At 35.0% G+C, this 15,539-nt stretch overlaps 2 protein-coding genes across 2 annotated transcripts; both read right to left on the bottom strand.

Moving 5' to 3' along the window:
• Positions 1-3,813: 3,813 nt before the first annotated feature.
• Positions 3,814-6,128, bottom strand: LOC141713079 (NEP1-interacting protein-like 1). Its single transcript, XM_074516313.1, has 5 exons — positions 5,425-6,128; positions 4,906-5,084; positions 4,542-4,625; positions 4,265-4,432; positions 3,814-4,149 (listed from the first exon to the last, which is right to left on the bottom strand). The coding sequence occupies exons 1-5, from the start codon at positions 5,600-5,602 to the stop codon at positions 4,027-4,029; spliced, it is 732 nt and encodes a 243-aa protein (XP_074372414.1). The 5' UTR covers positions 5,603-6,128; the 3' UTR covers positions 3,814-4,026.
• A 721-nt stretch (positions 6,129-6,849) lies between these two features.
• On the bottom strand, positions 6,850-12,999 carry LOC141713078 (putative prolyl 4-hydroxylase 10). Its single transcript, XM_074516312.1, has 8 exons — positions 12,674-12,999; positions 12,481-12,571; positions 11,486-11,583; positions 11,253-11,350; positions 8,557-8,686; positions 8,245-8,432; positions 7,996-8,072; positions 6,850-7,314 (listed from the first exon to the last, which is right to left on the bottom strand). The coding sequence occupies exons 1-7, from the start codon at positions 12,892-12,894 to the stop codon at positions 7,999-8,001; spliced, it is 900 nt and encodes a 299-aa protein (XP_074372413.1). The 5' UTR covers positions 12,895-12,999; the 3' UTR covers positions 6,850-7,314; positions 7,996-7,998.
• Between the last annotated feature and the right edge of the window lie 2,540 nt (positions 13,000-15,539).

Genomic DNA, 15,539 nt, shown 5'->3' with positions numbered 1-15,539 from the left:
ATTTTGTATTATCTGTTTTGTAGTAGTCGTTGCTGAAACTTAGTCTTGGTACAAGTCTGGAGATTTTCTAGGCATTATCAAATAAGGAAGTGGTAGAATGAGTTTAGAAAAGTAGTTGCTCCTGTTTTTCAGCTAGTTAGTTCTATTCTCATATATATATTCTGTACTGCTGCATTAATAAAACAGACACCAAGTTCTTAACATTTTGGTGTTACTTTGTTGTTCTTAGTTAATATCATAAATCGTATATACAATAAAAAATTCAGTTTCCATTACAGTAAAGTTAATTGATCAAATATATTTGAAACATTAATGAACTGATTTATTATCTACTAACGTCAGATATTTCCATCAGCCTTCTACCAATATATATCTACGAATATCTCAAGGCAATAAAAAGACTTCTATTTGCTCGATTCGAGTTTACACGGATGACGAAATCTACAAAGCTGGTAGCTTCTAAGAGCAAGTCCAAGAGTGCCCTAAATTCGTGCCCTAAATTCATGTCCTAAACTAAAATTTAAGGCATTTTGTTTAAATAAGTGCTCCAACAATGTCCTAGTGGTGCCTTAAAACACTAGGACATGAATCAAATGCCTCATTTTTAAGACATCACTAGGCATGCCCTATTTAATTTATATCAATAAAAAATTTATTTCCCTCTTTTTTTACACATCTCTTCTCTCTCATCTTTTCTTTCCCTCCAAATATAATTCAAATATAATATTATACTAATAATAAGGCACCATTATAAGGCATATTATTGGAGTTAATATACAAAATTCATGTCTTGAATCACTAGGACATTATATTCTATTATATTTATAAGGCATCTAGTAGGACATTGTTGGACTTGCTCTAAAGTTGTGGTTTGGTGCTTGGTCTTGGTTTTTCTCCTAAGAAGCTCGAGTGTGTTTGAATCTGTGCCTGTTGAAAGCATTAGTAGCAGCAGGGAGGATATTAGTAAGAACAATGTCGATAAGATGGTGATGGAGGGCAAATAATAATGACCCTTGTTGCGTGAAAGCAGAGGGGCTATGGTGTTGCAATTGTCCTCATGGCCAGAACTATTGCTGGTTCACTAAAGACACCTGTGGGCGGCAGTTGTTTTTGAGTACATTCCTTCAATACACCCTAATTGTTACTTCTGTTTCAGCATGTACAATGTTTTTTATTTAATGAAGCTCGATGAATAAATAATGAAACTTACATGTATAGTTTATGTTCAAATGAACAACCACCTTTCAGCACGAGGAATTTCATGGTAGAGTTCTCGATATCTATATTTTTTTCATCTTTTGCACAATGGAGGCATGATGAAAAGAGAGAGGTCTTGATTACGCTAAGAATGACTATATGTAGGCGCTATTCCTTTAGCTCAATTACAAAGGAAGGGGCTGACTCTCCAACAGAGGGAGATAGAGAAAACAAATGCAATAGTGAAGATGATAAGGTTACTAGTTTCTGTATCTCTAACTTTTCATGTTCTACTGCACAAATCAATTACGAGGAATGCTTGATTCCTCATTTATACTTGTGCTCATTTGTTGTCTGATTTTTTTAGAGCTGAGCCTATTGATGTCAATACTTGCAACACTAGTTTGTAGACACCTCAAGCATTTTGGGCCTCTGTTGTGGGATCACACATCTTCGGCCTATCTGCAGCATTGTTTACATGGTTCCGTATGCATCCTATGTTCTTAAACAGAAATGATGAAGCACAACTGGTCATAACGCCCAAAGTAACAGTACGGGGACAGTATAAAACACTTTGGAGTCCCAATCAATAAAAACGGAGATTTACGAGTGTTTCACACGATCCTCTGTGATATAGGGTTGTTTTTGTTTTTCCGATTATCCAATGTTGTCTTACATCAACACATTTCCAATGCACCAAACCCAATTGAGCAACCTGTGCTGAAAATATTAGGCATTCAACATCAGTTTCTCTGGACCTAGATCATTTACATATCAGCCCAATCAAACACTTCAATTCTTCGAGTAATGATAACATTTTAGTTATGAAGCCAGATAAATCCAGTTCCGTACTCTATCCTTCATCGGAATCTCATTCATCCTTAACCAATTCGACGGCTTACACATGCATTGGAGGCCTCTCCAGTAATAATCTTGTAATGCTGCTACAAGATCATGATCATTTCTTAAAAGTCATCTCTGTTATGATCTAAAGATAATTACCAAGTACAGAAGCAGTAAAAACACAATCAAGTACACTACATGTGTGGCATTTTATTAAGAATCAGTAAAATTTACTACAAGACACTGGTCAAAGCAAAAGTTATTATAGGCCTCAAAGGTATGGGCAAACATGGATCCGATAATGAGTTCGGATATGTTAACTGCTAAGAGTTTAATATGGTAGCTGCTGCAATCTAATTCCTGGAGCAGCATTCAATTTGGTAGTCCCCTCCACAATTTCATGATTTTCTCTACTTTCCCCTTTTCTTGCATGCTGTTTTCTGGCTCACATTGCCTGTGAAAGAGCTATCTAACGAGGTGGTTATGTTTTTTCACACCAACTCAAGTCGCGGAAACAACTCTCGTCTCTGGGAGTAAGGGTAAAACATATACATCTCATCCTCCCCAGATCCTGTTTTCGAGTGAAACCACACTCTGAAACTCAAATGCATCATAACTTACTAAAATTTGGGCACATTTCATTTTCGCATAATTAATCCCCTTAGCCATTAAGTAAACTAGCAAGAATGCTACATATCATGTAGCTCAGTCCTTGACTACTCAGAGGTACCACATGATGATAGTGAAGTGTATATATCTATTTCAGCTAAGATTCACCCCACCTGCATCAGCATCCCATCAATACAACAAAGCCCACCAGCCCTTGCTTTTAATGTTATCCACAGGAGGAGTTCATATTTCCATGTCTACTGCCTCCCCATTAGGCATTAGATGATAAATATTTTTCTTTTTCTCTTTCTTATTCACCTAATTTATTTTATAATGATGAGAAATAGAAAGATATTTTTAGACAAGAGTTATTAAATTCTATAAAACCCAGGAGAGAAGAAAAGGAGGGTCCTCTATATAATTGCAAGATATAAAAGTAGTTGTCCTCCTTGTACCTTACAATAAATATATCAAACTACCAGCTACCCCTTAGTTTTATTCTTCATATTAGTCATAATTTGGCCCCCAAAGGGCCAAAAACTTTGGATGTTTTCATGTGATGGTTTTTGACTATGTTTTCAACTGAAAAAACAGGAAAGTCTACAAAACCATATGGCAAATCTCTCTTTTTCCACCTATCCTTGGCAAACACACACTTAATGGTCTGCCGAAACTGTGATAAAATTAATTAAATTTTGATCTGACCATCCTAAACTCACCAAAAAGTAGGAAAAGTAGAGGAAGGCCTCAACAATAAGAACAAAATAAGCCATTTGTCAATCCATTCAGCCTCCTATAGCTATTGTCAGCAATCAGAAACCTCACAAAATCAGTGGGAACACAATCTACATCCAGAAGGTAGGAGAGAAATCGCAAACTACAAACAATACTAAAATATGTCAACAAAACCTAGTTATCCATCCTTCAGAGGAAACGTATGGCTTAGACACAAAGATTGTGTATAATCCCATGTCCTCCTGGTAATATTAGGTGGATGGTTAAAGTTTTGGTCAGAGAAGTTGATGTCTGAGTATTTACTTTTCTGCAATTGCAGTTTAAAACAAGATTTTCTGCAATTGCCTATTTCTAACAAATGTAGACATGAAGTCATTTAACCAACAAGGGTACTTGACAAGAAAACACTAGTTCAATATACGATGGTAATAGAGAGTAGTAAACGGTTATATTTTATACAGCGCACTGATCAAGTACAATGATCAAGCTCGTGGTGAATTCTTGAACTATCTACAAAATTACTATATAGAAAACTGGTAGCGGGTAAATGACAACATAGGAAGAACCCCTACACTTAAAATTACAAACAAACAAAATAACTCTTCTTACATTGATATTTAGTATTTACAGATAAAGCCTCAGTTATAGATCCCGTCTACATAATGGGCATGAACCATGCCTCACCAGCCATTTATCGATGCAAGGTAGGTGAAAAATGTGATGACACTGAGGCAAACTTCTAACTGTCTCCCCAAGCTGAAAATCCTGAATAAAGCCAAACAAAGTTACTGTTGTGGTTAATATAAACCAAGGAGAATCAAGCAAAATCAGAAGTAATAGGGTAAAATGGATAAATAAAAGTTTTATTAGAGGTAGCTACCTGAAGGCAAACTGAACAACAGATTTTTTCGCCAGAAGCATCTACATTGTGATCTCTGGTAATCCTGATCTTGGGAATCTTCTCAACAGAATCTCCCGCCAATCCCTTAGCACCACCGATGTCAAATATGTTGTGCACATCCTCAAAGCTTGTTTCGACAGCTCCCATCTGATGTATTATTAATAACCATATTTAGGCAAATGTTACTGAATACTGCTGCTGCTAACCAGAGGTTTAGACAGCCAGATATTATGTAATGAACACGACGCCATAATACCTGACTCTGCACTGCACTTAGCATAGCAGGGCCTATCCTTTCACGAACAAGTCTACCACTTAAAAGGCTCGCAAGGACATCTATCTGTATAAGATATGAGAAAGTGATCAATTAAGCATAGCCATGTATTGAAAGAACTATCTGTAAATTCTATGCACATTGGTCAACTACGCATATACCCTTATAATAGTTAATCAGAAAGAGCAAATCCCAAAAGAAAGAACTACAAAAGTCCATCAATTGCTGATGATCCCTACACTCTTCTCTCACAGATCACAACCAATATATTCATCCAACTAAAGCCTACATAGCAAATGTGAAGTGGTAAGCCTAGATAGCTAATGTGAGGTAGTAAGGTGCTTACCAAGTACAAAAGACAGCCGAGGCCAGATTCGTCTGATTGCCAAAGAACAAGGGATGATTCGAAAACCTCAATTGAGAAAACAGCACCAGAAATAGCTCCAACCGCAGCCCCCCGAACAAAGCCACTCTCAGTTTCTTGGCCTATCAAAGCTCCAGTCATGGCCCCTAATAAAGTACCAACTGCAACAAGACAATCATATCATTTCATCAACCACTTGGCCAAATTAAATCTTCACTTACAATGTACACACTCCAATTATCAAGCAATAAACTTCATCAAAAATCCAACTTCTTATCCATCAGAAAGGCACAATCTTTGAACACAATTTCATAACCCAACATCTTAAAAACCAATCAAACTCCAAGAAAACAACACAATTACATACAAACACAAATTTTAGAACAATTACAATTGCAAAAACTAAATTACACAATTATCACAAGCCAATATCACAAAGATATATACAAACACATATGAAGATCATTTACAAAGAAATTAAAAGGGAGATTAGAAACTGACCTAATGCAAAGAAAAAGGTAAAGATGGCTGAGAAAACATTCCCCAAGATGACAGAAACTGCAGAGCTAAAATATTCTTTGACCTTGAAAACCAAATTAGATATAGAAAAAGATGAAATTGGTGCAGATGCTGATGATGAAGAAGGCATAGAACGAGATGGGTAAGCATAAAACTCCATGATTTCAGGCGTTTATTGTGAAGAAAGAGATTTTGTTAGTTGGAAAACAGAAAGATAAGAAATGAAATATGTGAATATGTGTGTGTATCTAATATACATACAACACATAAAAGAGGAAAAAAGGGAAATTGCTTCTTAATAAGTCTGTCTTTTACAAAACAAACCAACTTGGAAATTTTATAATTTGCTTGTGAGTTGTAAACACATCAAATCAAGATCAAAATTATTTCTTTCTTTAAATACTTGTAGACATCAATCAAACTTGTGGGTTGATAGAGAGATTTGCAAAGTTTGAATCTTTCTGTATGGTACAGTAGTACTGTGTATCTAATTTGAGAGAGAGAGAGAGAGAGAGATTTGTAGAAGAATCAGGGGAGAGAGAGATGAGAACAGGTCTGAAGATGGGGGCTTTTAAATCAACCACGAATTTTTCTTTAATCCTTGTTTTCTTGATCGTTTCATTTGTCTCTCTCTCTAAAAACATAGTCTTTGGAGACAAAAACGGTGGTTGAGTTAGTAGATATTTGTTTGCATTGGTGGGTCCAGCTTTGTAAGAAAAACATTAATAAGAGAGTGATTTCTTTTATGTGCTGCTGGCTCGTATACAGATATTTTTGAGTTGAATAAAAAATATTCTTTTATAAAATACAATATTCAAACTTTAAAGTGGTTTGAGACTTGTATATTAAGCAAAGTATAAAGATTGTCACTTCTATTAGAATGTTAATTACTCGTTTCGGTTGGTGCAAATTTGAATACAAAGATGCAAGTTTTCTTAGCAACGACCTCTTCTTCTTCTTCTTTAGAACGCGTTCTACACGAAAGCACAATGCATTTACAAAAATAGATCCGAAATACTTTCAATATTCTCTCATCCCGCCCTAAATAAGATATGTGTAACGCCCAATATATTGTAGTCATAATAAGATTTACGATGTCCAACATGACATATTTATAATAAGATCTTTGTACAACTTACGTTAGTTTTACGATGCCCGACATAACGTAATTCTGACCATACTGTATGCCCAAACTTACTATCTCCAGATTCCAGACATTCTTCAAATCATGCCACAATGTCGTTTTATTTGAGGCCAATGAAGCAACAAAATTAAGTAAACCAATCGTTCATCTGACAACTGATTAATGAAGAACCCCACTTAAACCCTGTGATGTTATCTTAACAAGCAAGCAAATGAATGACCATGAAAATTCAAACTAATAAGATGATATTATCAAGCACCTGATAATTGTACAAATTCAAATCTCATAATTGTGATTAAGACCAAGAAGAATAAGTAGGTATGGTTTATATGAGGTGCTTATGGTTCCAAACAAATGTTTGGATGATAATCCAACAAAATTTAAGGAAACTTCCTGTTTTAATGACTCGGTATCCGGAAGAGACGACAGTTTCTTCAGTTCGGTTGTAAAGGCTATCTATCATCTGAAATTTGTTGGTGGAATTAATACAACTGAAATCACCAAACCTTATTCTATATGTGGATATGAACAAAGACTGGCTAACAATATGCACCAAATGGTGGTGTAGAAAGTATTTAACATTACAATATGCTCATGTAGCAAGGCAAGACTGATAAGATAATTTAACTACTAGTTCACTACGGCAGTTGATTCCGGGCTTACTTGTGGACCTCTTCTCATGAAAACCCTGTGACATGCGCCTACAGGTAGTGTACAACTTCAGCCACCTGAAAGAAGATCAATGATGAAGTCTGTTACGATAGAATAACATGCATTTACAAAATGCATCCTCTTAAAAATTTGCCATGGCTTTATAAGTGGGAAACTAGAACTTGCTTACGTAGAGTAAATAAGTGTAGATGGTATACAAACGTTATCTATGATGGGAAATCAGTTGTTCTACTTCTACATGCATCACCAGGCAATTTTCCAAGTATGGGTGATTAAAAAAGATTTTCTCAAGTTTAGAACTATGTTAAGAAAATAGAATCTACTACAAATATATGCATGCTGCTAGAAACAATTGTTTGCCCACAATATGGGATTTGCTCATTGTAGCTAAAGCATGACATGTTTTGTATATATGAGTTCCCATAAACCTGGGGACAAGTAACAGCATTTCTATCTTGAAGCAAAATCGTGAAGTAAATACATATGCTTTCATATAAATAAATGTCACCTGAAAGGGCAGATACATATTGAAGAAGGAAAGAGACTAAGCAAATGCTACCACCTCAGGAGACATAGTATTTAATTAGTACGTGACAGCTATTTCTAACTTGAAATTATAATATAAAATCATTAAGAGTTCAGGGTTTGATATAGAAAAAACCTCCAGTTTTACCACACCTAATTATTACATCCAGAGAGCTCTATGTCTTAGAAATTATAAAATTTCAGTAACTTACCTACTAAGCTGCATATTCATTCACGCGTATCCACTTTGTAGATGACCATTTATTTCCTTTGATAACAGCACATCCACCTAACGACATAAAAATGAGATTTAACACAAGGAGAATTCAAACATGTGGTATGTTTTAGATTGACATATATCTTAAGCACAAATAAGCTCGTTCTACAAATCAATATGATCAGTAATTATGTGCTGTGTGAAGAAAGTGAAAATTTTATGAAGTAAAAAAACTATAACTGACCATGCAGACTTGAAGGATCCAGAGTTGCATCAGGTTTCATGCTCCAGAAGAGCAATGCATCGCCCATCTTTGGTTTTACAGATAATCCTCCTTTTCCACATTCAGATAGCTCATTCCACCAAGGAACTGCACTAAAATTACCTTTTGCAGAAGGAAAAACAGTTTCTCCCCCTTCTTCGACATCTGATCTGTAAAACAACAGAAAAAACTACTGAGGGGCAGGGTGGTGGATTAAGCGTGATAGGGAGAAGCTCAACTGAAGAGAGATGAACTAAGCTGAAAAGCGTGATTCTAAGGATATACAATACTTACAGGTACATGAGTACGGTAGCAATACGTTGGCCTCCGTTCTTTGTGTTGAAATCATCAAGAAAATAGTCATAGTGAGGCTCGTACTTTTGTCCTACTTCATAGTGGAGAATTTGAAGTCCTTCCCCATGTTCTAAACCGTAAAGAATGACAGTGTATCAAATACTGAACCCTAACTATCTTGGAGAAAAATACTTGTAAAATCATAAGAAATCTATCATCTTTTTTCTTTTTTTGAAGGGTATTTGTATAATATATCCCACATTAATGAACTACTTTATTAATGTCCCATTTTAGTTAAAAATATGAGATTAAATCATATAATCATTTGATATAATATTTTTTATAGTTTATTTGTAATTATCTTCTATCAAACACAATAGTTTTTATTGATTTGGTAATTTTTGTCATTTGGTACATATAACATGAATTCAAAATTAACTTTATTGATTTGTAAAATTTATTTTTAGAGTAATAGGTCATACTTTTCTTTAAAACTTTAGCAATGCAACTCTACTTCAATTTTATTTTATAATATAAATCTTTTATGTTTGTTGAGTTAGGGTAATAACGAATTGTATCTCTGGATTACATTTGTTATAAAATTGTTAAAAGTGCGATTGGATACATTGGTTTGGTCATTAGAATGCCAAGAGAGAAAAAGAAAGCTCCGACATTCGAAACCGGTTAACGCTCACTTGCTGGATAGTTATTTTCTATTTTAAAAATCAATACACACTTTAGTGTTAATAAATTTTTATATCTTTTAAAATTTTAATACATATTTTAATGTTAATACTATTTTAGCTTAAAAAATATATATTTTTTAATTTTGTTTGAGTGCTACGTATTTACAATAATATTAGCAGAATATAGTATTATTTTTGCAGTAAAATTTCGTGTGGTGGATGTTAATTTTTTTTATGAAATTATTTATACGTGATAATAGTAGTCAACAAGTTGAGCATAAATGACCTGGTGTGAGTAAAAGGTTATATTTGTCAATAGAAAATGTGAAATAGTGAAGTTAACTATAGCTAATTTAAATTTGTTAAAAAATTTAAGTTTGGGACATATTTATAAATAATGTTAAAAACGGGATATTTTTGTAAATGGATTTTTAAAACGGGACATAACAAAAAAGCCCTTTTTTGAAAGAAGAAAATTGTCATCTAATTAGAAAAAAAGAGGGTAACAAATAACAATCGCATCTAAAACCTTAAGGTGTTATTTAACACTCCCCCTCACTCGAAAGCCCATTTATGGGTCGAAGAGTGGAACACTGACGCCCATTTTTGGGGCATTAATTGCCTTTAGTGTCCACATTAAATTGTGAGAATGTTGGGGGTGGCTGGGAATCGAACCTTAATTCTCCCGTCAGCCTAAGCTCTGATACCATGTTGAGTAACCAGCTCATCTAAAAACCTTAAGGTGTTAGAGATTGGCTCAAGTGGTGTATTGTCTTTCTTTGAGTATGGAAATATGATATTAAATATATGATCCTATTGGGGCCTTCCTCAATAGGATCATATATTTAATATCATATTTCCATACTCAAAGAAAGACAATATACCACTTGAGCCAATCTCGCCCAAAACCAAAGCCCTCATATATTTGTTGATGCCGGAACTTGTTGTGTTTGGTCACAGTGTTATTGTAACACCCCGGTCCAACATCGAGGAGATTTGGGACTTCTGTTATGTTTATAAGGCAAAGTACTACTACTATTTACACCAACAAATCATGATCTTTGCCTGCATTAATGCCGGTATGTTTTTATTGATTTTCCAATGTTAATACCGTAATCCTTCCATAATTGATAGTAGACTAATAACATGTACCAAAACCTGTGTTCTAAAGATTGGTAGGTGGGTCTATGCAATAGGGTAATGGCTCCGCGACGAATAGGGTATGGGATTTACTAATCAGATGAACTTTAATATCATTTTTAGTTAAAGATTATTATTTACAAGTATTTATTCTCTCCACATTTCTACCCTCCTCATTTTGTGATTAGACAGCTGTCCATTTGAAATCTCCTAATTACAACATGTGTTTCTAGCTATATTTTATGGTCATGTATATTTATATTCATTTATGTTAGGACTTGGGAGTTTCCTTTTTTATTGTGCTTAGCTGTATTGCATGTTCTGGTCTGCAGCCAACTTTATCATCTCCGCACTCTTGTGTATTTTATCTCTATCAACTATCAAGTATCATATATATACATCATATCATACCCCTTCCATCTTTTACCTCTCCGAAATCATCATCGAGCTCATCAGCTATTTGAATTAATGTAGAATAATCCCCTACTATGACATGCAAAGTAAACAAAAGATGAATTTATCTCTGTGTGGTGTTAGCGCCGGCTCGCTACGGACTGCTAGATTTATCACCAACGATGTCTGGTTTTCTGGTGACCAAGTTGACCGAATTTTTCCATTATGGTTTTACTAATTGTTAAAAAAAACACCAACAAATTCAAATTTCCCCGAGTTGGTACACTTAGGGGGCGTCTAGCCCTAGGTGACAAGTAAATGGATGCCTAGTCTGAGTTTTATGACACGGTCCAATACCCCAACCAAATAAAGGCAGGTAGAAGAAGATTTGACAACATTGTACAAGTAGAGAAATTTATGCATGGAGGAAAAAAACATAAGGAATAAAATGGTCAGCAAGTAGTTCAAACCGCATACCAACAGGTAGGAAAGTGAAATCTGCAATCCGTTTCTCAATCTCACGTATTGTTTTATCACGCCCTCTTGCCAGAAATGTCCCAGAACTTGTCCGCACCCTGGATGTAGAGATTATATCAGAATCATAAAGCACAAAAATATATAGACATGAAAAAGGGCAGAAGAAATGTATATCCTTTAGCATCCAAAGTTAAATTATACCAAAAGACGCAAAGAAGGAATGAAATGCAGACCTGCTATCTTTACTCTTTCCAGTTTCACTGTCAACAACACTTGACTTGTGCATATGAGGCTTAGCAAGATTGATTAGATACTCGCATTCTTCCTTTGACTGTAAAGGGGATTCCAATTCAAATTTGGTCAGGCTAAAACAAGATAGACTTCAATAAACATAAAAAGTTATAACGTAATGTTATAAGCACTTGGCAGAACAAGAAAGCTTATCATAGCTAGCTGCCTCATATACTACTACTAAAGCTGTGCCGTCAATAGTTGTGTCAGCCCCGAGTAGCATCATTAAGGTTATATGTGAAAAATGGAAAGAAAATGTCAATGTATCTGAGCAGGATTTGGAAACCCTAAGAACGCTTAGATTTGATTACAACACTTAAAGGTAATGCTTCCAATGAACACGTTATTCATGAGTCAAAATATAATCCTGCATACTAAAAATGCAATTCACTCCAAACACGCAAGTGGCGCCTTCCCATTAATCTAATATTTGAAATTCATGAAAGCATATTCCACTAAAACTTGTTATTTCATCAAACTGACCTATCACTCAATGAGATACCAACAACATCCAAAACCACAAATTCACATACTTAGGCATAGAAATGAAACAAATAAAAGAAAACTAATACAAAATTACAGAACAATCAAACCAACAATAAATTCAAATATCAAAGCAAATGTGAATTAAACATTAAAGGAGGGTTCTTTGATAGCCTAGTAGCAAAGGTTCATCCTCATGGTCTCGCTCAAATCCAGAGAGATAGGGGGAGAGGGAGGGCGAGAGAGAGAGAGAGAGAGATGGAGAGGGAGAGGGAGGGGGAGAGAGAGGGAGAGGGAGGGGGGAGAGAGGGGAAGGGGGGAGAGAGGGAGAGGGAGAGAGAGAGAGGGAGGGGGGAGAGAGAGAGGGAGGGGGGGGGAGAGAGAGGGAGGGGGGGGGGGGGGAGAGAGAGGGAGGGGGGGGGGGGGAGAGAGAGGGAGGGAATAAAATACGCACCAAGAAATTGTGATAAACAACAGCTCTAGGTTCCCAAGAAATGACCTCAACCCACTGATCTGCTCTCTCATCATAATCATTAACAACATCACTATATCAAAATGTAGGTGACCATTAACCAACATCAGATCACACTATGAATAATCCAATACAAATCAAATTCTAAATCAACAAACCATATAAAAAAGAATACCTGTCAACAGAATTATGAACGATAGAGTTAAGATCTTGAGCCTTACGAGAATGAGAAATAGGGGAGGGTGAGGATGGAATAGAAAGAATACCAAAAGCAAGAAGAATGATAAGGAAGAAACAGAATATAATGAGAGCGCCAAATAATAAATTATATGATGAGAATAAAGATGGGTTTTTTCTGATAGGAGCTCCTCGTAAGTATCTTACTTTGGACGCCATTGCTGTGATCAAATCTACAGTTATGTGCTTTCCTGATTTCTTGAAAATGCGTTTTGTTTGTGTTTGGTTTGTTTCAACTAGTATGAAATGAAGCTAGAAGATGGGTAGATGTGTGTTTAATAAAATAATACTCAATATATATAAAATACAAGTAAGTTTATGCAAGTTTATCTATAATTTGGATTTACTAAATTTTAAGTAAGTTTATCTATAATTTGGATTTACTAAATTTTATTTCTATATTTATTTAAAAATATTACTAAAAAATAATTTATTCCTTTGTTTGAAAACCAAGTACAAATATTTTTTTTGATAATTAAAAAATGGAAAAATTAATTTTTTTGTCACTCAACTAATTTTTCCTTTAGAAACCTACCACTGAACAATAAAAGCTTATATAATTAGAACTACACTAATTATTTTGTTAGTAACTAAGTATTTCGTTAAATGTAATTAACGGACATTAAATTTTTTAACAGCGTGTCAGAAAGATGACATGTGGCTGATGACATGTAAATTGTCATATTTATAATTAAAATAAAAAAAACAAAACGCAAACAAAATACAAAACCATCTACCCAATCAAAAAAAACCCTCAATCTAACAAAACCCTTATTCTCCTAATCCAACAAAACCCCTCTTTCGAAGATGCAATACTGAGGTCATTCCATTACGACACGAACAAGGTTTAGCATTAAAGGTACGATGAAGATGCACTATAAGGGTTTTGTCATGTAACCGATACCATATTCACTTATTCTAATCAATTTCGTTACTGATTTTATGTAGGTTAAATGGAAAAAATCAAGCTCGAGATATATCACGAGGGTGAGTTCAAAACCAGAGAAGGGATATATTACTACAAAGGAGGTAAATGTGATACTATCTATGGGGTTGAGATTAATGACCTATTATTAGAACGTTTTGAAGCTTATTTAGATGATGTTAGATATGGAAATGGTCTTAAAATTTATTACAAGAAACCTGAGACCATAAGTAATGAAGCTTATAAATTATTGTGGAATCGTGAGTCGATTAAAGATATGCGTTTTGATGCAATAAAATATGGTATTGTTTCAATATATGCTGATCATTGTGCTGAAGAGAAGAAAAATGTTGTTAGTAATAATGTTGATCCTTGTGTTAAAGAGAATAAAAAAGATATTAGTAATAGTGGGGATCATTGTGTTGAGGAGAAAAAAAAAGATGTTAGTAATGGTGGTGATCAGTGTTCTAAGTTACAAGACATGGATGAGTTATATGATGGTGATGAATTGGATGATCCAGACTATGAAAAGGATGATGACAGTGAGTGTCGTCCTGATGAGGAATTTTTATCGGGTGATGATAATGAGGTAGAATCAGATGTAGATGAAGAATTAGAGGAAATTAGGGAAAAGAAAAGATTGTTAAGAGAAGGAAAAATTGATCCTTTAAGGAATGGGAGTCTAATTGATATGCATATTAGCAATGGTACTAATAATGTTACAATGGATCAAGTGGAAGAAGAAAATCAAGAGATGAATGAGAGACATGAGACAAAGAGAACAGCATAGGGGGATGATTTTTTTGGGGAAATGCCTGAATGGAGGGAATTTGTGCAGCATGAATATGAAATGTTGGCAAATTTAGTTCCCAGGTTTGATGATAATCAATATATTGGATGTGACAAGGTGGATAAAAAATTTGAAGAGAAAGAGGATAGTGACTCATTTGATGTGCCAAGCCTTCAATCTTCTGATTCAAGTGACTGTGAAGAAGTTAACAATCCAGATGTCAAGACAAGAGGTAGCAAGAAAAAACAGGTGAAACAATATCCGACCTTCAACCCAAACACACCTATGGAGCATATTGAGTTTGAGGCTGGTATGATATTCACATCACGAGAGCTGTTGAGAGATGCTGTAAGAAATTATGGTGTGGCCAAACAAAGAAAAGTTTGGTTGAAGAGATCAGATTTCAAGAGAATGCAAGCTAAGTGTAGGGATGGATGCAAGTGAGAGTTGTGGGCTAGTCGAATGCAGGATGATGAAGCTTTCCAAGTGAAAACCTACAGAAGAGAGCACAATTGGATCATTGTAAGCAAGCAGAGAATGGTTAAGGCTGACTGGCTAGCAAAACAGTTTGGGAGTACTATCAAAAGCAACCCAAGATGGAAACTTAAAGAGTTTGCAGAAGCTATAACTGCAATATTCAAGATACAATGTACTTTGAATCAGTGTTGGTGGGCTAAGAAAATTGCTATGTCTGGTTTGGAGTCTGTTTTGAAAGAACATTATGGTAGGTTATGGGATTATGGGGCTGAGGTGCTGAGAACAAACCCTGGAGTTCTGTGTTCATTAAAGGAGAGGTAAATGAAGACTGTGAGAATCCAACTTTTCAAAGAATGTACATATGTTTTAAAGAACTGAGAAAAGGATTTTTAAGTGGTTGCAGAAAAATAATAGGATTAGATGGTTGCTTTTTGAAAGGGTATGTCAAGGGTGAGTTGTTGACAACTATTGGAAGGGATGCTAATAATCAGATGTTTCCAATAGCATGGGCTGTTGTTGAAGTTGAGTGCACAGAATCTTGGGTGTGGTTTATCAGACTGCTAAAAAAAGACCTCAACCTTGGCGATGGATACTCATATACAGTTATTACAG

This window comes from Apium graveolens, chromosome 3, assembly GCF_009905375.1.
Source record: "Apium graveolens cultivar Ventura chromosome 3, ASM990537v1, whole genome shotgun sequence".
Taxonomy (NCBI): Eukaryota; Viridiplantae; Streptophyta; class Magnoliopsida; order Apiales; family Apiaceae; genus Apium; species Apium graveolens.
This window is presented reverse-complemented; position numbering and strand designations above follow the sequence as displayed.